This window comes from Candida albicans, chromosome 5, assembly GCF_000182965.3.
Source record: "Candida albicans SC5314 chromosome 5, complete sequence".
In the NCBI taxonomy this organism is placed as follows: Eukaryota; Fungi; Ascomycota; class Pichiomycetes; order Serinales; family Debaryomycetaceae; genus Candida; species Candida albicans.
This window is the reverse complement of record NC_032093.1, coordinates 1024360-1047872: the sequence shown is the minus strand read 5'-3', so window position 1 is coordinate 1047872 and position 23513 is coordinate 1024360. Positions and strand designations below refer to the sequence as shown.

General features: G+C 34.8%; 9 protein-coding genes and 1 non-coding gene across 10 annotated transcripts; 5 read left to right on the top strand and 5 right to left on the bottom strand. All coding sequences in view use genetic code 12, as the record gives it.

Moving 5' to 3' along the window:
- Positions 1-3716: 3716 nt before the first annotated feature.
- Positions 3717-6680, bottom strand: PFK1 (6-phosphofructokinase subunit alpha; the record flags this gene model as incomplete). Its single annotated transcript, XM_716783.1, has 1 exon — positions 3717-6680. The coding sequence occupies one exon, from the start codon at positions 6678-6680 to the stop codon at positions 3717-3719; it is 2964 nt and encodes a 987-aa protein (XP_721876.1).
- Positions 6681-7227: 547 nt separating this feature from the next.
- On the bottom strand, positions 7228-8742 carry CRH12 (Crh12p; the record flags this gene model as incomplete). Its single annotated transcript, XM_716782.2, has 1 exon — positions 7228-8742. The coding sequence occupies one exon, from the start codon at positions 8740-8742 to the stop codon at positions 7228-7230; it is 1515 nt and encodes a 504-aa protein (XP_721875.1).
- Positions 8743-9180: 438 nt separating this feature from the next.
- On the top strand, positions 9181-9831 carry CAALFM_C504790CA (uncharacterized protein; the record flags this gene model as incomplete). The annotated part of the gene is made up of 1 exon (XM_716781.2): positions 9181-9831. One exon carries the CDS (start codon positions 9181-9183, stop codon positions 9829-9831), a length of 651 nt encoding a protein of 216 aa, XP_721874.2.
- On the bottom strand, positions 9826-11226 carry ASH2 (Ash2p; the record flags this gene model as incomplete). Its single annotated transcript, XM_716780.1, has 1 exon — positions 9826-11226. The coding sequence occupies one exon, from the start codon at positions 11224-11226 to the stop codon at positions 9826-9828; it is 1401 nt and encodes a 466-aa protein (XP_721873.1).
- Positions 11227-11557: 331 nt separating this feature from the next.
- On the bottom strand, positions 11558-12433 carry CAALFM_C504770WA (uncharacterized protein; the record flags this gene model as incomplete). The annotated part of the gene is made up of 1 exon (XM_716779.1): positions 11558-12433. The coding sequence occupies one exon, from the start codon at positions 12431-12433 to the stop codon at positions 11558-11560; it is 876 nt and encodes a 291-aa protein (XP_721872.1).
- A 268-nt stretch (positions 12434-12701) lies between these two features.
- Positions 12702-12774, bottom strand: tA(AGC)5. The gene has a single exon. It is a non-coding gene; the product is annotated as a tRNA-Ala (tRNA).
- A 719-nt stretch (positions 12775-13493) lies between these two features.
- Positions 13494-15191, top strand: HAS1 (ATP-dependent RNA helicase; the record flags this gene model as incomplete). The annotated part of the gene is made up of 1 exon (XM_716778.2): positions 13494-15191. One exon carries the CDS (start codon positions 13494-13496, stop codon positions 15189-15191), a length of 1698 nt encoding a protein of 565 aa, XP_721871.1.
- A 219-nt stretch (positions 15192-15410) lies between these two features.
- HYS2 (DNA-directed DNA polymerase delta subunit) lies at positions 15411-16835 on the top strand (the record flags this gene model as incomplete). Its single annotated transcript, XM_716776.1, has 1 exon — positions 15411-16835. One exon carries the CDS (start codon positions 15411-15413, stop codon positions 16833-16835), a length of 1425 nt encoding a protein of 474 aa, XP_721869.1.
- A 1562-nt stretch (positions 16836-18397) lies between these two features.
- SSD1 (mRNA-binding translational repressor) lies at positions 18398-22222 on the top strand (the record flags this gene model as incomplete). Its single annotated transcript, XM_716775.2, has 1 exon — positions 18398-22222. The coding sequence occupies one exon, from the start codon at positions 18398-18400 to the stop codon at positions 22220-22222; it is 3825 nt and encodes a 1274-aa protein (XP_721868.2).
- Positions 22223-22682: 460 nt separating this feature from the next.
- Positions 22683-23499, top strand: CAALFM_C504720CA (GTP cyclohydrolase I; the record flags this gene model as incomplete). The annotated part of the gene is made up of 1 exon (XM_716773.2): positions 22683-23499. A coding segment is annotated over one exon (817 nt), but the record flags the coding sequence as incomplete, so codon positions are not given.
- Between the last annotated feature and the right edge of the window lie 14 nt (positions 23500-23513).

The following is a 23513-nucleotide window of genomic DNA, read 5'->3' as shown; positions in this document are numbered from 1 at the left end:
GCCAGAACGACATTTTATCGATTTCAGATTTAGTTGCCCCAAACAGAACTTCTATTTTTGTAAACCAGTATTTTATTCTTTATTTTTTTACTTGATTTGCATAGACACAACAATAAGACGAGTTAGGACAATATTTTCATCAGCAACATAGTCTCTCAAACTACAAACAACAGCAACGTTGGCAACTACAATAATTCCATTGTCGGCTATTGATACTCTAGCCATGTCCATGACTGTACCTGCAACATCAAATGTAGACCATAGCCTCATTTCAGCTCTCAATTGCCCTTGCTCTTGTGCTAAGTTTACAGCAACCTCCATTTTTACTACTTTGCATGTATGGTTTAGTCGTTCTACTAAACATTGCTTGCTTACCTAAAAACTAACTTTCTTCCTTGCATCCATTGTTTCATTAATGCGTTAGACTTGGTCTTAATTTACAGCTCACCGTCTAAACACAATCATTACAGCCATTGGCTTTAAAGCATTCACGTGGCCATGAGATTGTAACCACTGTCTAGACTAACAGTTTATCCACTCCGCATTTGGTTCAACTATACCGTAGGTGAGCATCTACCGCAAGTAATCATTACAATTGGTTCTACTGACTTCCATTGTAAATGTTTGTTTGTTAATGTGAGGATTCAAACCCGTCATCTGTTTAATTGTGTAGTATAAGTTTGTGTTATTTGTTTTTTTCTTTTGTTTTAATTGCTATTATGCGGGATGATGATTCAATTCGATATGCATTTTGATGTGTTGGTCCTTCATATTTGGATGTCTCAGTTTGGATTAATGTTTTAGATGGTCGTTCCATGTCTCCTCCCCTTTTTGTTTGGTTATTCTCTCGCCTCTTCCCCCATTATATTTTTTTTTTTCAAAAATACCATTTTAGGAATTAAAATAAATTCCAGGTCCGTGAACTAGTTTTAAAAGAGAACGTCAAGGCATTAATTCTTGGGGTATGTCAAAAAAACATTCCAACAATTATGGTCGATATAGGCTATTTCTCATTCTTGTTTTTTGTTTCTTTGGAGAAAATACTAGATGTTTATGGTGCCATTTTTTTTGTTTACAAATTGTCAATTCCCAAACATTGTGGAAAAGCAGGGATCATTGTTCAATTCAAGACAATTGTTAGCACACTTCACTTGTTGAAACGGATATATACATTTCAATAATAATAGAGAATTTTAAATTGTATTGGCAAAAGTAACGCCATCAATGTCGAAATCCATTGCTGCATTTTAATTTCTCAAACGTTTGTCAAAACAGACAAGTCGTGAATAGTTTACAAACCATTCCAAACCTGTTTTAGAGCAAGTGGCAAAGTGATTACCAAAATGCAAAAAAAGGAGAAACAAGACACCGTAGAAGTATTTATTGGCTCGGCTAGTAGTTATTATTTTTTTATGTCCTACACTACTACCAACAGTTGGTATGCATAAAGTGCAAAATAAAAACAATTGAAAACTTTTAGTCAATTATGCATATAAGCAACCTTTTAGTTTGCTGCAAAATGTACTGTGTATTAAAATAAAAAATAGTAACAAGCCTAACAAGCTCTGCAATAACTAAAATAGATTTTTAACATTCGATAAATTTTCTCTTTTTTCTCTTTTTTTTCTTCCTTTTGGTTTGTAGCCTTAGGTTGAGTTTTGAGTAGTCAATTTGTCTTCACAAAAATTTTGAACTTCAATTTCTCGGATATTAGTGCTCATCCATCTTTTTACCTTCAGGTAACATGTTTTTTTTCAGAATTCTCTTCCATTGCCGTCTTTTAGTTTTTGTTGTCTCACTTCATTCGCTTTTTCTTGATCAAACTCCAACTTTTAACTAAATTATACATAATTTCAAAAAAATTATCAATTACAAGTTGTTTCACGTACCAAACGTACGATGTAGGGCATAAAATCATACAGATACGGTTGATTTAATAAATAAGTTACGCATATTTACACCAAGAAATTTTTATTTAAAAAAAATTTAAAAAATGAATAATTTCAACTGGCAATTTTGTTTCGCATTATTGAAAACGATCGTTGCCGTTCCTAAAAGAAAGAAAGAAAAAAAAAACAATCCATTGTAACGTTGTAGTGTCTATAACAATAATACGATAGGACCCCAAAACACAAACGTTTTAGCTAGCTAGTACTATAGTTTGGCTAGTACTATAGTTTAGCTAATTTAACAGTGATAAAGATTTCAAGAGTTTGACCAATTAGATATAATGCTTTTTTTCCAGATTGCGTTTTTGGTTCCCCAGAAATCACACAATTATGTTTTTTTCTTTCACCTAAATTAGACTATAGAGTGCAATAAGAAGTAATGATAAAGAAAGTAGACGATACAGTTGAATAAAGCTAATAAAATACTTCAATAATACTTTTTTGAATCTCTTGGTTTTAGACGCTTTGTCAACTCTGTTGTTATTTTCAAAATATTGATTTCACTTGCTTCATTCTTCTTCATTGTTTCTTGCGAGTATTTCGCCGTGGTCTTCATTCAGGTCTATTGTTCAAACAAAAACTTTGAAATTGATCTATTTTGTGTATGCGGGGCTGGTTTCAGACTTCAACGAGTTTACAATCAAATAGTAATGAGGATGAAATGATAAAGACAACTATGATAAGCGCTAAGAATGTTAACTCCAATCTAGAGTATTAGCCTCACGTTATTTTAGTTTTCACGTACTCTACTGTCTATTTCTGATATTTAGCATTTAGTTTCTGCATTTACTGGCTTTTATTTTTGCAGATCAAAAAGATATTTAGTTATACCCCGGTGTGGGAGATTCCTCAAAATGACATATTGTAATTCTTTGCAAAGTCGGCTCTCATTCAAAACTTGATTCATAATGAGATTTAAAATGTTACAGAGTGTAATGTTTATTGTTAACAATCAAACGTGCATTGTAATATGTAAAGTACGGACATTACAATTAGATTGGGAATCAGTTAACTAATTAACTAACTACATATTGTTCTTTCTGCAAACTTTGAATGCGAAATCAATAAAACAAAGAACTTACTAAATTCGATAAGCATGTGATAAGAAATACAATGAATATAAGTCAAGTCTAGATGGAAAATGCTACCTACTTCTTTGTTTGCGTCTACAGCCGTCCATTCCCCTAAATTCTTTTTAGTATATTCTCTAAAACTTGAAACACATTATACTCTATTTCTGAAAAACGAAAACCAGCATGAAACAACATTGACTGCCCCACCATAATTGTTTAAACGAGGAGAAAATACCACTTCATTCCATTCTTGGTTTAGGCTGAATTGCTCGTATGAAATGGCTTAAACAATTTTTTATCAGCCTGAAAGTTTCATGTTTATAATGGTATGTTCTTGGGAGAATATCTACACAAATGCATCAACTCGCCCCATCAAGCAAAGCCACTCCAGAAACAATAAACAAATTCAACTACCGATTCAAATTACTCGGAATACCGAAACTTTTCGACAATTGGCAAACGGAACCGAAAACGGACCTCATCTCTTTCCCAACTCAGATTTAACTCGAATTGGTTATTCAAGAAGTTAGCACTTATAGGCATTATTCTACAAGAGTAATGTTGTTGTTCCAGATACTAACTAAGTCCAAGTTACAACACATTGAATTACATATATGAGTATAAAAAATCAAACTATACTGGGGACTACAAATCTTACTATTTTACACAACTCCTTATCTTCTGTTCTTCATTTCTAATATCTTTCTTGTTTTTTCAACAACAGTTTACCGTTCAAAATGTTAGCCACATCAATCATATCGGTCCAATGAACTGTCTTACCCTTTCTCAAGGCAACATTAGCTTCATTATCATACAAATGTTTGATACATGTGAATTTAACAACATCTCCATGGATACCAATGACAACTTGAGAATGTTCACTGATTTCTTCATCAGAGAATTTACGATCGTGTTTACCATAACACCCATTTCTTGTTTCAATAAATTCCATGGCTTTTAATGAGAATTTAACTGCCATAACACGATCATTGGCACTTGGTGTGAAACCTTGTTGAACATGACCTGGAATTGCTGTTCTGGTTTCAAATCTTTTATTGGCATTTTCTTTAAGAATATCAGCAATCAATTGAGTCGAATAAACAGCACTGGCTTGTTCATTTCTAACAATAAGAGTACCATTATGATCTTCACCACGGTCAGTGGCAAACACTTTCTGCAATAAATCGATATCTCCTTGTAATTCTCTCAAGTTTATGTTTGATTCAGGTGTATAAGTGGCTAAAGCACCAGTTATCAATCCACAGTAGGAGGCAACATACCCACTGTGACCACCTTGCACTTCAACTACAAACACTCTTCTTCTAGTTGAAGATGCTGATTGTTGAACTGCATCACAGTATGAAACTAATTGATTCAAACAGGTGTCAGCACCAAGAGAATACTCAGTACCAGGAACATTGTTTGAAACTGTTGCTGGAACAACCACCATTGGAATTTCAAATATTGGATAATTGGCTTTTTGTTCAGATAATTCATGCAATGAAGTAAAAGCTTCAAATCCACCAACAATCAATAACCCTTGGATATTGAATTTTTGTAAATTGTAGGCAACTTTACCAATGTTTTGTGATGGTAAGGATCTATTGGTACCGATTTCTGAACCACCAAGACTATGCCATCCTTCAACATCCATCCATGTCAAGTTCTTCAAATCACCTTTGACTAAACCAGCAAATCCATCTTGTACAGCATACAATTTGTGGCCACGAGAAAGACTGTACAATGCCACTGCACGAGTGGCAGCATTTAAACCAGCAGATGCGGCACCAACGTGAACGATTGCAATATTTAATCTCTTATCTTCACTCAATTGTTTACTACCATCATCATAAATAGAAATATCACGGAAATATCTATAATCATCGTAGAAACTATTGTCTCTTAAACTCATAGCTTTATCAAAATCTTTGTTGCTAATGGCTTCAGCTACAGCTTTAGTTTGTTTAACAGCATCAACTAATGGAATTCTAACAATCTTGTGTTTCAATATACCAATCATTGGTGATGGTGTGTCTGGTGTCATTTCCAAAACTGCTTTAACAGCTTCAACCCCTTGTAAAGTAGCCAATCTTCTGTCAAAAGCAACAGCAGTACCACCTCTTTGAACATGTCCCAAAATGGTATTTCTGGTGTCCAATCCTAAATCAGCTAAAACTTGTTTGACTTCTTCTGAAGTGATTGGGTTCAATTCATCATCAATGGCCCCTTCGGCAACAATAACGGTGGTTTTTCTTCTACCATATTCTCTGTGTCTCAAACATACTTCTTTCAATTGTTCTTTCCATAATCCGGCTTTAGGTGGTCTTTCAGGAATGAAAACAAAATCAGCTCCAGTGGCCAAACCAGACAATAATGCTAGCCAACCACAATGTCTACCCATGACTTCAACAACAAAAGCACGAGAATGAGAAGCAGCAGTGGCACCAATATAATCAACCATTTCTGTGATTCTTTCTAAGGCAGAGAATGCACCAATGGTAACATCGGTACCAGACATATCATTATCAATGGAACCAACCAATCCAACAATGGTAAGATGTTCATAAGGTGAAACTTCTTCTTTAGTTAATTTTCCAGTGTCTACTAATTCCTTCACAAGTGATGGCCATTCGCTTCTAAATAAATCAGCACCAGTTAATGAACCGTCACCACCACATACAACTAATGCGTCAATACCATTCTTGATCATATTGTATGCCCCTTGTAATCTTCCGGCTCTTTCTCTAAATTCTTTACATCTAGCAGTACCAATTGAAGTACCACCAAGAGACATATAAGAACGAACATCACTCCACTCCATCTTCTTTAAAAGATCACCTCCTTTAACTAACCCTTCATAACCTTCGTAAACGGCATAAACATCACAACCATAATAAATACCGGCTCTAACAACAGCACGAACTGCTGGATTCATACCAGGAGCATCACCACCAGATGTCATCACCCCAATTTTCTTTTTACGTAAACCATTACCACCGCCAACTTCACTTGGTGAAATTTCTTCAAATGAACCAAATTTAGAACCCAATTGAGATTTCTTTCTTTTAGCCAATATTTCTGCAGTGGTTTTTTCAACATACTCTTCTGGTGATTGGAATCTAGTTTTACACAATTCATTTTGAGTATTGGAAAAACTGATAATGTTGCTTAATGGATCCTCAGCTAAAATGACATTATCAACAACTTTCCCATATTTGACATTTGCATCGGTCAAGATTTTTTCAATTTTATTCAATTGAGTGGTGAAAAACACAAATTGTTTTTGAGAAATTGACTTCAAAGGGGTTTCGCCAAGTAATCTAACTTTAATCACAGTTGATTCATTTAATCTTTCACAATTATCACCGTCATAAACTTCCATTTCTTGCCAAGGACGAAGGTTTCCATTACTGTCGACATTTTGTAATGGGTAAGATTCTAACCAAACTTCTTTAAGTGAATCATGAGAAACACCCAATTGGAATTCTGGATGGTTGGCACCTAATCCAGATCCGTAGCTTGAAACTTTGGAGAAACTTTTTGTCAATCTAAATCCCAATTGACTGTAGAATTGGAATGTTTGGTTGAATTTGTCATTGTCACTGGTGACAAGGGATATGTAACTTATCCTATTGATTGCGTCGGAGGAGCTAGGCATATTTCTAATTCGTTATCTGCCCAAAATAATAAGGAATAATTGATTGTTTGCAATAAACGATAAATTAAAGAATTCAATAATAAGAAAAAGCTATTCAAATATATATCTTATTTTCCTATTTTTTTTTGGAGAGTGGAAAGATGGTTTATAATTTATTTCAATTTTTTTTTGGAGATTATATTTCGGGGTTTTTCTAATAAATGAATATTACAATCTATATTAGACAATAGACAAAAAGAAAGAAAGAAGAGTGTGAGAGAGAGGAACCATCACATTATGTTTAGTGTCATCTGGTGATCCACTCGCATACACGTGACTATTATTACTAGTTTATTCATTTTTTTTCGGACGACAGTAAATTTCTTTCGTCCAGTTTTAACATTTCCTACACGACCTGATTACATCACCAATTACACCAAGAAGTTAGGCATCACGTCCATCACTCGCTCGCCCCCATGTAGTACAAAAAAATACCGCAACCATTAAAAACTAAATCTTCCTACATACTGAAAAAAAAAAATTTTAATAGTACAATAAAGAAACATTTCTATAGTAACAACACCACGATAACTAAAATTTCTGCAATCACAACACTACTGAAAGATGTGGCCAATATACTTGAAACACCTGATTTGAATCTTGAATTTTCTTTCCCTGGATAGTTGAAAAAGATATTATATGGCATCCGTGATTTAGAAGTTGATTGTGGTGTTGAACTGCTATAAATTGTGGTAGTGACCCCTACCTTCTTGGATTTGATTTTACTGATTTGCAAAGAAGTTGTTGTATTATGGATATGTTTGGTTGTTGTGATGTTTTTAATTTCTGCAATTTTAGATTCATTCTGTGAAAGTGGAGGTAATTGTGTTGAAATGTCTAACCTTCTTGTTGACCCTTTTCTCAGTTTTGAAATAGGTATAGCTGTTATTGACTCTTCTTCTTCGTTGTCGGAGTTTTCCGTATCATCAGTTCCTGTTTCATCCTGTTCAGTTTCCCATTCCAGTAATCGATCCCAGGTTGTATGTGAATTGGTAGCAGAGGGAGGATAATACGAAACAGTGTTTTTATCTTCACTAATTGTTGTTGCTACTCTTTGCAGTTTACTACTTGTTAACACTTGATCGTCATCAGTTTCTTGCTTTGGTGTTGGTTTAAGTTTGTCCAACATTTTCGGTGGAAGACAATACTTGTGTCCTTCATACAAATACCCTCCATCAGCCCTTAAATCCAACCAATTACCATCGCGTAAATTGCCATAGGAATAGGTAAGTGCCTTGGAATAATCTTGCACTTTGAGATTTTTAATGTGCATAGTGAATGGTCCTTCTGAAAACGAGGCTGCTCCTCCCGCCCAAGCAATTGTGCCCTCGTCATCATCTTCCACACTCCAAAGACTAAATTTAAGAAACATTGGTGAACAAGGTAATCCATGTTTGTTTCTACGTCCTAGCATACGCACCGGTTTATCATCTAAATACCATGTAATCAAATCTGGAGACCACTCAATACCATATTTATGGAATTCACTTAAAGGAGAAGGATGCATTTCATGATATCTTCCCCTATCATAAGTTGTGGTATTGCCCTTGATGAAAAAATTGGTTTGAAATTCGTAAGGGTCACTACCAAATATTTCAACAACATCAATTTCATCCAAATCGTCACTTTGCAAATAGAACGAACTAATTATACCTTTACCTGCTGCTCCTTTGATTTCTGCTTCAACTTTCCCATACATTATATAAAAACTTGAAACCAAAGCAGGATTATCAAATTCATCTTGAATTGTTAGAGCTAACCCTTCAGACCCAAATCTGACTCCTCTTGTAGAACTTGTTATGGTAAAATATTTGGTACCTTCTGCAAATGATTCAAAAATCTTTTTCCCTAATGCTTCATCATTAACCAAACAAGCTTTATCCCGATAAGGATTGCATTTTTGTCCTTCATAATCACTATTGTTGTCGTCCGATGTGTCATCATCTTCATAAGGATCGTCTGGGAACTCCGACAATATGTATCTGAGAAATAAAATCAAAAATGTAAGTATCTGTTTATACATGGTTGAAGTTTTCGAATCTTGTCTACTTTCAGTCGCCACTCTAGATTTATAGTAATAAGTTTTATTTCAAGAATAACTTATTTTGATATCACACTGTTTGTATCTGTTATAGTTTTTATTTTGGCAGTTGTGTGTGTGTTAGTTTTTTTTTTTTTGCAACAAATTAACAATCATATTTATAGTAGTATATATTAATATATGAGAACGCGTTGTCTCTCACTAGAAATCAATTTTTTCTTCTAACTGGCGTCCCATCCTTCCTATTTTGAGGAAAAAAAAAGAATCACTTGTTATTAATATTTCAATGCTGTTTTTTTTTTGTTATGTTTTCCATAAATTAAGGAAATAATGTATTCAGAAGCCCATAGGTTATTACTCACATACATAAGATCAGTCAGATATGTTGAAGCTGGCGTTTTGCTTGAGGCATTTAAATTCATGCTTGGAAATTTACAACTGGAAACTCAACCTCTGAAGAATGTACTAGATCAATACATTGCCGAGATTAATTCCAAAATATCAGGACAAAACTTTAAAATTGAAAGGAAAACTCATGAAATAACAGGGGACTTGTATTATATATTTATCAACACGTTATCCGACGAGATTGTACAAGAAAGTTCAGTTTACACGACAGCTGAACTAACAGTAATAAAATATTTAATTAGAAATATAATTGAGGCCAGTGATTATCGTTGTTCGTTGGCTAGAGTCAATGCTAATCAAACTATTTCAACTAATACAAACAAGAATTTAATGGAAGCAGACTCAATGGTTGATAGATTGATAGATGATGGCTGGTTTATAAGCACCATCGATGACAGATTGATGTTGTCTATCAAAACACTTTGTGAGTTGAAAGAATATTTAATTGAAACATATGGGGTCAATGGTGATGATACTGATGCCGATGGCAAGGTGTTGTTGTGTACACAATGCAAAGAAATTGTCACATTGGGCTGGATTATACCTTCTGGTAGTAAACCATTTCATAGAAAATGTTACGATGTATATTGCAGAACAAATCAAATCTACCCCGAAGATGAATCTGATTTGTTACGTGTTGGTCCAGATCCTTCTACATTATAAATCAAAACTATCTAAATATTCAGCTTCCACTTCATCAACAAGATCCCAGTAATATTGTTCTACCACTTGTTCATTGTATCGATCACTCAATGGCTTGACAGGGTCCAGTGGTGGGAACTCAAAATTGGGTCCAGCATTTAAATTTACTACACCAAATTGGAAAGCCGAAAGCATTGGATAATACCCTAGTGTTCCATCGTCAGTATTTCGGTAATTGGGATTTTGTTGTTGTTTAGTATTGGGACCCAAATTAATATCCTCGTGATCTTCAATGTTTGTTGGTAAAAATGAATATAGATCGGTTATTGGCTCTTGTTCCACTCCATTCTTAAACAAACGTATCTTGGAATTTGGAATTACCGGTATATTTTTCCTCTTGTCATCCATTTCTATGATTGCCTTCTCCCCGAAAACTGTGACTGGATTGAGTAAATGCTCCATTGTTTTGGTTGTTGTGTATTCATATTGTTCATAATATAACGCATTCTTATATTTGATAGGAATTTGGTCTCGTAAAATATTGCCATGCTCAATGAACTTTACATTATCTTTAATATCATTTTCAATTTTCTTCTTTTTCCTCTTTTTCAATTTTTGTTCTGGTTTCAACTGTGATTTTTCAGCAACAAATTCTTCTAGTGCCCTTCGATGTTCTTCCAAAGACGGTAACTGTATCAAAAACCCAATTACATCCCCTGTTTTAAACCCATTCTCAATGCACAACTTTTGTCTTCGACTAATTGTCATAAACTGTCCATCAACATCTCTCAACCCATAACTATAACCATCAAACCCCACTGGTGCTTCCAAACTAGCTTCTTTTCTTCCAACTCCTATCCTAACATGACTTTTCTCATTCGAATTCAATATCTTAAATTCAAAGTAATATGACCCTTCACGTATGCAAACATTTGTTCTTGATGATCTCCATCCCTGTGCTGTTGTTATTGATTTCAAGTCATTACTGAATAAAATACCTGAGGATCTATCAAATAAACTTGCACATACATGATATGGTGGAACATCAGTTGTTGAATACAAATTAGAGGGGAACTCTGGGTTTGGTCGACAATGTTTATATTTGAAACCGCGTTTATTTAATGGTAAATCTTCAGTTTGAAAAAATTCAATTTCATTTATCGTTGTTGCTGCATTTGGTTCAGGCAATGAAGCAGGATTCAAATCCAGATTTTTAAAGGGGACTGGTTTCAATCTAGGATGTATTACTACATTATGTTGTTTTTGTTTTAATTGGGATTTCTTTTGGAGTTCTTCTTCCCGTTTCCTTTCTTTCGACCTTGTTGAATAATTATGTTCCAGTCGAGTCTCTTCAATGGACTCGTTGCCTTGAACTTGAGGTTCAATTGACGGTTCTTCTGATATTTCCTTGTTCATTGGTTGAGAGTACGAAATAGATTGAAATGGTTTTGTTTATGAAAACTTGAAAAAAAAATTCTTTACTCGTGAGATATTTATTTGTTGTTGTTTCTCAAAAAAAAAAATCTAGACATCGCACCAGTATGGAGCTTACTGCCAATTGAGTTTCTTGGGGTTATAACACTCAAAAGTGACTTTGACACTCTCACAAATTATAGTCCTTGAATGACTAAAAGCTTTATACTCTATCTTGAATTATCAGCAGGCTATATAACTTCTGTCCTACCCATAGTTTGTTATAATAACACAATAAATACTGCTTCTATTAAACTATAAATATCTACTTATTCTACCACCATGATTTCTTTGATTTTTCATTTTCTTTAATCCTATTTGTTGCTCTTCCTGTATCGTGCAATAACGCCTCACTTTTAACTAACACCTTACCTTTTGAATCTTCGATAACACTTTCCAAGACTATTGTTCTGTTGTCATTTTCAGGACTTTCCTTCTTTTTCGTTTTAACAATCAAAAATTGGTTAGCTAAAGTTGGACGTCTGTAATTAATTGTCAAATTCTCAACTTTGAAATCATCTTTCAAATTTGATGTAGTATATTTCGATAAAGATGCATTTCTTTTAAAAGTTTCATTCAATAATGTGGCAATTATTCCACCATGGATGATAAATGGATATCCACATAACCTATATCCAGCATGTACAATATGAACCCCTTCATCTGTTTCTATATTGTGAAAGATGACTGGTTTTATCAAAATCCCTCCGGGTTTATTCAATGTTTGATTGGTTAAAGTTGGCTCTTGATACTCATCTTGCTTTTTAACTTGGGTTTGATTATCTAAAATGTTTCTATCGAGATTTTCCCAACTTTGTAATTTATACCATTGATGTGAATTTTTGGGGTGGGCTAATTGTTGATATATGGGCAAGTTCTTCAACTTATATTCCAATTGCATGGGTAAAATCTTGATATTAGGATCTTTTTCATCTATTTCAGTGTATTTCTCATAATAGTTAAATAAAGTTTCATTATATGCTAAGTAGGAGCCTAGTAAGAAAAAGGCTGTAGTTGTTTTCCAATTAAACCATGAACGGTTATTCAATTTAGGGAGATGGTCGAAAGGTGAATCAAATGATGAGCGTGTTGCAAATGATCGGAAAAATTGCAAGCGCTTAACTGGTATAGTCTTTGAACGACAAAACATGTAAAAATGGTTAGTTAAATAGATTAGATTGAGGTATAACACTAAACTGTTTGTTCTTTTTTGGAGGATTGTATTATTTTCCTCAACTTTTTTTTCTCCCTAAGTTTTGATGTGAAGAATATTTATTATCACGTGTGGGGACGTACGAAAAAAATATTAAAGTTATGTATATGTACATACATTTAACTAAGTTAGCATTAACTGACTGTATCTACTACCATTCTATGATAGGCAGATGTGGAATAAAAGTTTATCCAAAAAAAATAAATGGACGAGATAAGAGTCGAACTCATGACCTTTCCCATGCTAAGGGAACGCGCTACCAACTACGCCACACGCCCGTTTTGACGACTGCTAAATTTTGTGCTTTTTGTCACTGTCATTTATTAGAGTAAATAATGACACTATTAATGTTGTTAAATTACTTTTTAAAGTAACATTTTGGCAATAAAAATGCTGTAATTTATCCCCTGTAAGTAAACTCGATTTATTGAGCTTAATTTTGAAAGAAAAATTAGAGTTGTAACAATTTTATTGTTATTGGCAAAAATTTGGGCCAAACCTTTTTATAAAACTTTTATCAGCAAATACTTGCTCTAATCTTGAACAAATTTTAGGTCCAAAAGATAATTACACCAATAAGATTACTTTAAAAACCAAAAGAAAAGTAATATTCACAAGTATTAGTAAACCATCAAACCAATCCAAGTGTATATCGGTAGTGCTTGTCCAAGATTTTCAAGCTTTACTCCTACATCCAAGTAGATTCAGTAGCTGACAAAACCGCTGATTAAACCCTGAAACTCTAATCTGTCTAATGAAAATACTTTGAGGGACAACATCAATATTGTGGATTTCCCTCACCTCCCATATTACAGATGTTGTTAGCGTTGGTTTAGAGACAGCTGCAAAATAAGTTTTGTGTATAATACACGACTCTTAGTGAATTAGGAAGAGCTTCTCTCGTTTTCTAATTTTTAATTTTTTTTTCCAGGCTTTAGTTGATGAGATGACCTGATACATCTTACTCTTCACAACTGTTTCTTACCAACAACAAAAAATGGCAAAGACAACCAAAGTAAAAGGTAACAAGAAGAAATCTGATACATCAAAAGTTGTATCTAAAGTTTCCAGAAAAAGATCTCATGAAGATTCAGAATCCGAAGTTGAAGATAATGAAAAAGTAGTTGAAGAATTAGATGCTGATTTTGATGAAGTTGCAGGATTATTAGGTGACGATATTGAAGATCCTGAATCAAAATCCCAATCCAAGAAAGAAAAACAAAAGGCCAAAGATGAAGCCAAACTTGAACAATTAACCAAACCTCAAGTATCCAATGAAGTTCCTGACAATGACAACGACGATGACAGCTCCGAAGATGTATTATTCGAGAATGCTGATTTTTCTGAACCAACCATGAAAGCCATCAAGGAAATGGGATTTACCAAAATGACAAAAGTTCAAGCTAAAACGATACCACCATTATTGGCAGGTAGAGATGTTTTGGGAGCAGCAAAGACCGGATCTGGTAAAACATTAGCATTCTTAATTCCTGCAATTGAATTATTGTATTCATTGAAAATCAAACCAAGAAATGGTACTGCAGTGATAATAATTACCCCAACTAGAGAATTAGCCTTACAAATTTTTGGTGTTGCTCGTGAATTGATGCAATTCCATTCCCAAACTTGTGGTATAGTTATTGGTGGGGCCGATAGAAGACAAGAAGCCACAAAATTAGCCAAGGGTGTGAACTTATTAGTCGCTACCCCAGGGAGATTATTGGATCATTTGAAAAATACTCAATTTGTGTTTAGTAATCTAAAAGCTTTGGTGATTGATGAAGCCGATAGAATTTTGGAAATTGGGTTCGAAGATGAAATGAAACAAATCATTAAAGTTTTACCTAATGAAAACAGACAATCAATGTTGTTTTCTGCCACCCAAACTACAAAGGTGGAAGATTTAGCTAGAATTTCATTAAGACCTGGTCCATTATACATAAATGTTGTGCCCGAAAAAGATGTTTCAACTGCTGATGGGTTAGAACAAGGGTATGTTGTTTGTGATTCCGACAAGAGATTTTTACTATTATTTTCATTCTTAAAACGAAACGTCAAGAAAAAAATCATTGTGTTTTTGTCATCTTGTAATAGTGTCAAATTTTACAGTGAATTATTGAACTATATTGACTTACCAGTGTTGGATTTACATGGTAAACAAAAGCAACAAAAGCGTACAAACACTTTTTTCGAATTTTGTAATGCCAAACAGGGAATATTAGTATGTACAGATGTTGCTGCTAGAGGATTGGATATTCCAGCCGTCGATTGGATTGTCCAATTTGATCCACCAGATGATCCAAGAGATTATATCCATCGTGTTGGGAGAACAGCCAGAGGAACTCAAGGTAAAGGTAAATCATTGATGTTTTTGACCCCATCTGAATTGGGATTCTTAAGATACTTGAAAGCTGCTAAAGTACCTTTGAATGAATATGAGTTCCCAGCTAACAAGATTGCTAACATCCAATCTCAATTAACTAAATTGATCAAAACCAATTATTTGTTGAATCAATCAGCCAAAGATGGATACAGAGCATATTTGCAAGCATATGCTTCACATGGATTGAAAACTGTGTATCAAATTGACAAATTGGATTTAAAGAAAGTTAGTGCTAGTTTCGGTTTAGATCAAGTACCTAGAGTCAATTTGAGTATTGGTGGCACAAAAACCAAAAAGCAAAAAAGGTCATAAGACTCATAAGTTTTAATAGGTCATATCTTTATATAGAAATATAATAGTGATAATTCATTGTATCAACAGTACCATATTCCTGCCAATAATTTGTACGACATTACAAACATAAAACGCGTCTATAGGCACCGAAAATGAAGACAAAAAAAAAAAAAAAAGAAAAAAATTCGTTCACGTAAATCATCTTTGCTGTGACACCGTTCCAACACACCACCAACAATGTCATCTTCACAGTTTTACAATAAAGGAGTTGATGAATCCGTAGTATCTAGACAAGAGATTGAAGAGTTTACTAAAAGAAATGAATTTTTCCTTAAACCAAGCAGCAGGAAATATGCCAAACAATATTTTTCCATGTACCAATACCGTTTAAAGAACTTAAGAGATCGAGTTCATAAGACTGCCATGGAAAAATGGGGTCACGGAACCAAGAAAATAAATGGGAATACCATTGAAAAGCAAGATAAAATATTAGATATTGCTAGTGGGAAATTATGTTGGGTAATCGGAACCGTGTTTTGCGATGCCAAATACAAACTTGATATCTTGAATGATGTTGAAAAAGGTACAGATGACGTTTTACCATTGGAGCCTGTAACTTATGTGAACGAGGATGAACAACCAATTGTAATGCTTGAAGACGAGTCAGGAAGAGCTATTTTGAATAACGATAACTTTTTGGCAAAGAATTTATTGGTCACTGGCTGTATAGTGGCCGTATTGGGTATTGAAATACAAGCAGGGATATTTGAAATAATGGATATTGCATATCCAGATTGTGCACCACAGAAACCTTTACCACTTGGAGAAAACAAAAGAGGGAAAATAGCCTTAGTGTCGGGATTAAATATCGGGGACGAAGGTCATTACGATTTGAAATTGGAACTTTTGAAGCAGTACCTTTTAGGAGAACTCGGAAATGCCGAAGATAAATTGGATGGCAGCCTAATCTCCCAGTTGATAATTGCTGGCGACTCTATTATGCCTATACAGAATTTAAGAGCAGAGATGGATTTGAAAAACTTTGTCACTACAAATAATTATGGATCAAAGAATATTTCCAAGTATAATGTTGAGAGTTTTAAGAAACTTGACGAATTCTTAACCGACATTCTTGTGAGTTTACCAGTCGCTGTAATGCCAGGAAAGAATGATCCAGCAGAAATATGTTTGCCTCAGCAGCCATTACACAGGTCGCTTTTCAAAAACAACTCGTCACTTCTCGATGGGAATCGATTGACGAGATTGACAAATCCTCAATGGATTGATGCACAAACTGTCAAGATACTAGGAACAAGTGGCCAAAATGTGGATGATATCCAGAAATACATTGTACCTAAAAAAGATCACCAATTTACCTCAATTGAAATTATGGAAAACAATATCAAGTGGCAAAACTTTGTCCCTACAGCACCAGATACTTTATATTGCTACCCGTATGAAAATTATGATCCATTCATTTTCTCTGATGATTTACCACACGTGTATTTTGTTGGTAACCAGCAACAATTTGACAGCAAACTCTTTGAACACGATGGTGTTAATGTTAGACTAATATCCATCCCAAAGTTTAAAGAATCTGGTCAATTTGTTTTACTTGATTTGGATACCTTGGAGACTGAAGTAGTCACCATAGAGATTTAGTTAAGGGAATTGATTTTCTTTTTTTTGATTCAGCCAGCTACAATGACATGTTTCACTTCAGTGAAAAGTAGATAGTTTAACAACATGTGTATACATATATTATATATGGACCATAATAATGCACACTCTTAGTATTATTCTCTATTGATTGCGTCTAATATTGGCTGCAACTAATTAATAATTGTCGTACACAGTAGTGCCTGCGACAATCTTGCTTTTTTTTGCTGGGCAAAGGGATCAATTGCTGTGGGTGGGAGAAAAACTCTTGGAAGGGRGGGGGGGGGGAACCCCTTTATCCAACCAATAAATGTACAACATTCATTGACTTCTAAAGTTGCTTTAATGTGGTGTTTATAAGATTTGTTTCTAAGTAGGTGTAGCTGTGTGTTTTTTTGGGTTTTTTTTTCTTCTATTGCTATTATTTAAATTATAATTATTGTTTCTTGGTATTCCTTACCCAATAATTACACTACTTTAGTGTACAAAAGGGATACTAAAAACAATCAAAACAATAATGAGATTTACATTGTTGTAGTAGTTGTGTGTGTCCTATTAAAATACTAATTCAATCTAAATTTTTTTAGAAGTGAAATGGAAAAGGAAAAGAATCTTATTGTTGTTGGGGGTAATAAATATTAACTGGTGATTCCACGTCGTTCGTAGTAGTGGTAGTAGTAGTGGTTAATCGTAGTAACTAAAAATAAAAATGGTGTGAGTGTGTCCGTGTGTGGGTGGGTGTAAAAATAGATCTATGAATTAGATAGTTAGTGTACAATGGGCAGAAATTTTTTTTTGTTTAATTTGCTTTCTCTCTCTCTTGTGTTGTCAATTTGTTAACAACAATTTCTCACAGTAAATTTTCTTTCTGCTGTCTTCTTCTTCCATTCACACACACATCCTCTGTCCCTCTGTCTCTTTTTTCTTTCTTTCTTCTCTCTTTTTCTTCTAGCCCTTGAACAAACCCACAATTCATTCCTTATAATATTCATTTCATTTCATTTTACCACCACGTAATCAATCACTGATCCAACTTGTTTTCGTCATACCCTCCCCCTTTTTATATAAAGATCATACTATCATTTGGATATATCCCCAGTAATTGATATACACTCACACAACAATTTTAATTAATATCCCCTAAAGTCAATTGTAATATTTGACTTACAACAGTCATTAAGAAGGCAAAAACAAAAGAAAAAAAATACTACTTACTTTCACTGTTCATATCAAAAAAAAATAAGAGAGAAGTAACTATAAAGTTTACAATTAATTTATTCTTATATTAATCTCAATTTGGTTGGATTCATTCATTAAAAACTATCTGGTCAACAATTCAATTTATTACAATTTGGTGAGGCAATCATTTTCGTCTCTTGATAATTTTTTTTTTCTTTCAACATTTTATGCAAAAAAAAGAGAATCACCCTTTAAATCATTCAACCAATTGCTTTTATTTTTTTGTTTATATTCAAGTTTTCACATTTATTTGATTAAGTTTATTAATTAAGGCATTTTTTTTTTCAACATTTCACGACAATTTTAATAGATTGATACACACACACATGAGCTCGTCACAAGATTACAACAACAACAGTAATAATACCCCAGCCAGGGTTTCCAGCAGAAAGGGGAAAAACTTGCATGTTGCACATAGACGTTCTCCATCCGAATTAACCAACTTGATGGTTGAGCAATATAACTTGCAACGTCAATTGGAAGAAGTGCAAGCTCAACAGAAACTTTTGGAAGAGAAGCAAAAACAGCAACAACAACAATTCACATACCCTTCAGCTCAAGGGAGTTCAGAGTTAGCTCCACCTCCAATATCATCTGGGTATGGAGGTAATAGGTCATCCCACTCCAGATCATCGTCAATCAATACCCATAGACGTACTGGATCTGGGTCTGGAGGAACTGCTCATGGGCATTCAAGAAGACACTCTTTGGGGTTGAATGAAGCCATCAAGGCAGCAGCAAATCAAAAGCAAAGCAACAGAAACAGCTTAAGCCCAACAATTCCAAATGAAGCCAAGACTGACCTGTCTGACGACATTGGGTCTTTTAAGTTTCCACCATCCGGTGGGGACCAAGGAGATACCTCTGGTCAATCATCATCATCACACAATCGTTCAAGATCATTAGCATATGGGCAACAATCTTTCAAGTTCCCACCAACACCAGATCAATCAAACGATACCAGAGGTAATAGTTTGTTACCTCCAAACCCAAATTTTAGTGTTACTCAGTCACCCGATCGTGGCCATAATCGCAGATCATCTCATTTCCGGACAGGATCTCGTGGTAGTGGAAGCAACACCAATACCGACGGGATAAACTCCAACTGGAGAGCCCAACAGCAATCTCCGCAGCAACAACAAAGACAGGGTGGTTTATTGGAACCACCTCAAGTCGGGTTCACCCCTGGCCATAAACCACGTAATAGCTCATATGGTGGTGGTTCTTCGGTGTCCTCATTACAACAGTTTCTTCCAAATAATGGTGGATCAAACAATTCTGGCCAACAAGGTGGCCACCAAGGAGGAGGTAATAACGGAAGAAAAACCCTTTTTGCTCCTTACTTGCCACAATCTTCTTTGCCCGAATTAATTAATGAAGGACGCTTGGTTACTGGTACTTTGAGAGTTAACAAAAAGAATAGATCCGATGCATATGTTTCTACTGATGGTTTGCTCGATGCCGACATTTTTATTTGTGGCTCAAAGGATCGTAATCGTGCTTTGGAAGGTGATTTAGTTGCCGTTGAATTGTTGATAGTCGATGAAGTGTGGGAGTCCAAGAAGGAAAAAGAAGAGAAGAAAAGAAGAAAGGACAACACTTTGCATTCAAGACCATTAACAGATGATATACACAATGATGCAACTTCTGCACCAAACACAGCTGAAGGATCAGTAACTGGCACTTCAAAAGAAGATGGCGCTGGCTCTAACGAGGAGGAAACTGGTGGGCTTGCCAGAAGAGGTTCCTTGAAACAAAGACCAACCATGAAGAAAAATGATGATGTTGAGGTTGAAGGTCAATCATTGTTGTTGGTTGAAGAAGAGGAAATTAATGATGAGATTAAACCTCTCTATGCCGGACATGTTGTAGCTGTTGTCGATAGAATCCCTGGCCAGTTGTTTGCTGGTACTTTGGGTCTTTTAAGACCAGCACAAGCAGCACAAGCAGCAAGAGATAAGAAAAATGGTAAGGAGTCTACCGTTCAAAACCCTAAAGCTCCAAAGATTGTTTGGTTCAAACCAACTGATAAGAAAGTACCTTTGATTGCGATTCCAACTGAACAGGCACCAAAGGATTTTGTTGAAAACCACGAAAAGTATGCTGATCGATTATTTGTAGCATCCATCAAGAGATGGCCAATCACTTCATTACATCCCTTTGGTACGTTGGTAAGCAACTTAGGACCAATTGATTCCCCAGAAACTGAAATTGATTCTATTTTGAGGGACAACAACTTTTTATGTGACGAATATCCTGATGACGATAATGACGACATTGTGTCTGTTAATGCTTACGATTTACCTTCGATTGAACCCGAGTTTGAGAACACGCAAAGAGAGGAATATTTGAATGACTATATTATTGCATTTACTCAGAATGGCGAGTTTGTTGACCATGCCTTGCACGTTAAAAGAATCTCAAATACCAAAATTGAATTGGGGTTCCATGTTGCCGATATTGCCTATTTTATTAAACCAGGGTCTTCATTAGATCGTAAATCAAAGAAAAGATCATCTTCTGTTTTCCTCCCTCAAAAAACAGTCAACTTGTTTCCAAAACAAGTTAACAAAATCGTCTCTTTCAAGGAAAATGAGAAAAACTTAGCTGTTTCAGTTGTTTTTGAAATTGATACTAGTAATTTTGAAGTCGAAGATTTGTACATCCATGAATCTGTAATTGTTCCTAAACAGTTGGTTACTTACGATGCATTTGATACTATTTTACTGGGTCAATCCGTTGATAGCATTTCTTCAGCAACTTCAGATTATGTAAAGACTTTTAGCTTGATTGCAAAAGAGTTCCGTCGCCACCGTTTATCAAACCGCTCACTCGGAATCACCCCTAACTTGACATTGTTAGACCAATTGGATGACGAAAAAGTTCGATTAGATTTGAACATATTCAAGGATTCTTTAGCATTTGATGTGATTTCAGAAATCTCACACAAAGTGAATTCTGCAATTGCTGCAAAAGTTCATGCTGGCTTGGGAGATCAAGCAATTTTGCGTCGTCATCCATTGCCTACATTACAAAAAATGGAAACATTTGTAAGGAAAGCAACTAGTTTGGGATTCAAGATTGACACCACAACTTCGTCTACTTTGCAAAACTCTATCTTGAAAATTGATGATCCAGTTAAAAGAAAATGTGTTGAAACTTTGCTTTACAAATGTATGTCGAGGGGTAGATATTATGTTGCAGGAAAGCAAGATACTGATAGTTATGCCCATTATTATTTCAACTTACCTTTATACACGCATTTCACAGCACCATTGAGACGTTATGCCGATTTAATTGTTCATAGACAATTAAAAGCTGTCTTGAACAAACAAGTTGAAGATAAAGATTTGGACTCATTGAAGGCTATCACGGATTATTGTAACTTCAAGAAGGATTGTGCTGCTAATGCCCAAGAGCAAGCTATACACTTGTTGTTATCCCAAACAATCAATGAAATGAGTGAAACCGCTGGTCAATTGTTGTGCATGGGAACAGTAGTCCAAGTGTACGAGTCATCGTTTGATGTATTTATTCCAGAGTTTGGAGTTGAAAAAAGAGTCCATGGTGACCAGTTGCCTTTGGTCAAAGCTGAATTTGACAAAAATGAAAGAATCTTGGAACTTTGGTGGGAAAAGGGTGTTGATTCTGCTACATATATCCCACCTGACGAAAAATCATCATTATCGTACAGAAACTCCATTAAGAATAAATACAGAACTTCTGCTTTACAAGCAGCCAAGATCCAAAGCAAAACAGCTTTGGAAAAGTCTACTACTCCAGCGGATTCAGTTGCAGAGAAATTAGCTAAGTTGAATTTGGAGCCTCCCAAGTTGGTAGTACCATCCTTGAAAAGTAATGAATTGCATGAAGTGGAAAAAGATGAAACAAAATCAATGCCTTCATCCCCAACTCAATCAGAAATTCCTAAGAATGTCAGAACTAATTCATCATCTCGTATTTCTTCTAGTGGCAACACTTTTAGCTTGGAACCTTATTTGCAAAATACCATCACTAGAATTGAGGGTGATTCATACATTCAAGTGATCAAGGAATTGACACAAGTTCCTGTTTTGTTAAGAGCTGAAATTGGTATGGCTTTGCCATGTTTGACAGTAAGAGTTTTGAACCCATTTGCTGAAGAACAGTAAAACTGTTCAACGTTTCAGTTCATGGAATTAAGCTCTTGGTGTTTATGTAAATATTATATATTGGTTTTCGTTGCTTTTTTTTTTATTTTTTATTTTGTTTACTTGGTCTTTCATAATTACGTTATATTTATAGCATATAATACTTTTTTTTGTCTTCTCTGCTTGTTTTCCCATTTGGAGAATTACGTATGGTTTATCAAACCGTGACGAGGATTGAAAAGGTGAGTGGGTAATTGCGTATTATCATTTTCAAATTTCACACGCATTAAAGTCATAATTAAGATTAAGACGCACAAAAAAAATTTTCTGACTTCGATTATTATTATTCTTCTCAACTTTTTCATTGAAATTTATCAATTGTATATCAATTGTTGAATATTATACGACCGAGAGAGAGAGAGTAACCTATTAGACACACCACAAGAGTACACTGAATATTCATCCCATAATAATAAAAACAATGTCAAACCCATCACATAATCCAAAACATCATCTTCGTGAAGAAGATTCCAATGGAACTCAAGATGGACCAAAATCAACTGTACCTATCAAAAGATCTAAATTGGTTGGCTCATCCAATTTAGTATCTCCAAATTTTTTACCTAGAGATTTAATAGAAACTCCATTGCAAACACGTGCTGCATCTCCATTGACTTTAAACCCACCAATTGATAGCGATGGATTATCATGGCCATCTCAAGGAGCAAGACTTAGAATAGAGCAAACGTCAGAAGAAGCTAAAGCCAGAGAAGAACGTATTGCCTCGGCCGTAAAAGTAATCTTGGAAGAATTGGGCGAGGACACTTCACGTGAAGGATTATTAGAAACACCTGAACGATATGCTCGTGCCATGTTATATTTCACAAAAGGATATGAAGATAATATTAGGGATGTTATTAAAAGAGCAGTTTTTGAAGAAGATCATGATGAAATGGTTATTGTTAGAGATATTGAGATTTATTCACTTTGTGAACATCATTTAGTTCCATTTTTCGGGAAGGCTCACATCGCATATATCCCAAATAAAAGAGTTTTAGGTTTAAGTAAATTGGCAAGATTGGCAGAAATGTATTCAAGAAGATTTCAGGTTCAAGAAAGACTAACCAAACAAATTGCCATGGCATTAAGTGAAATCTTGAAACCAAGAGGTGTTGCAGTAGTCATTGAAGCCACTCATATGTGTATGGTCAGTAGAGGGGTTCAAAAAACTGGCTCTTCAACTACTACAAGTTGTATGTTGGGTTGTTTCCGTGATCAACAAAAAACCAGAGAAGAGTTCTTAACATTATTA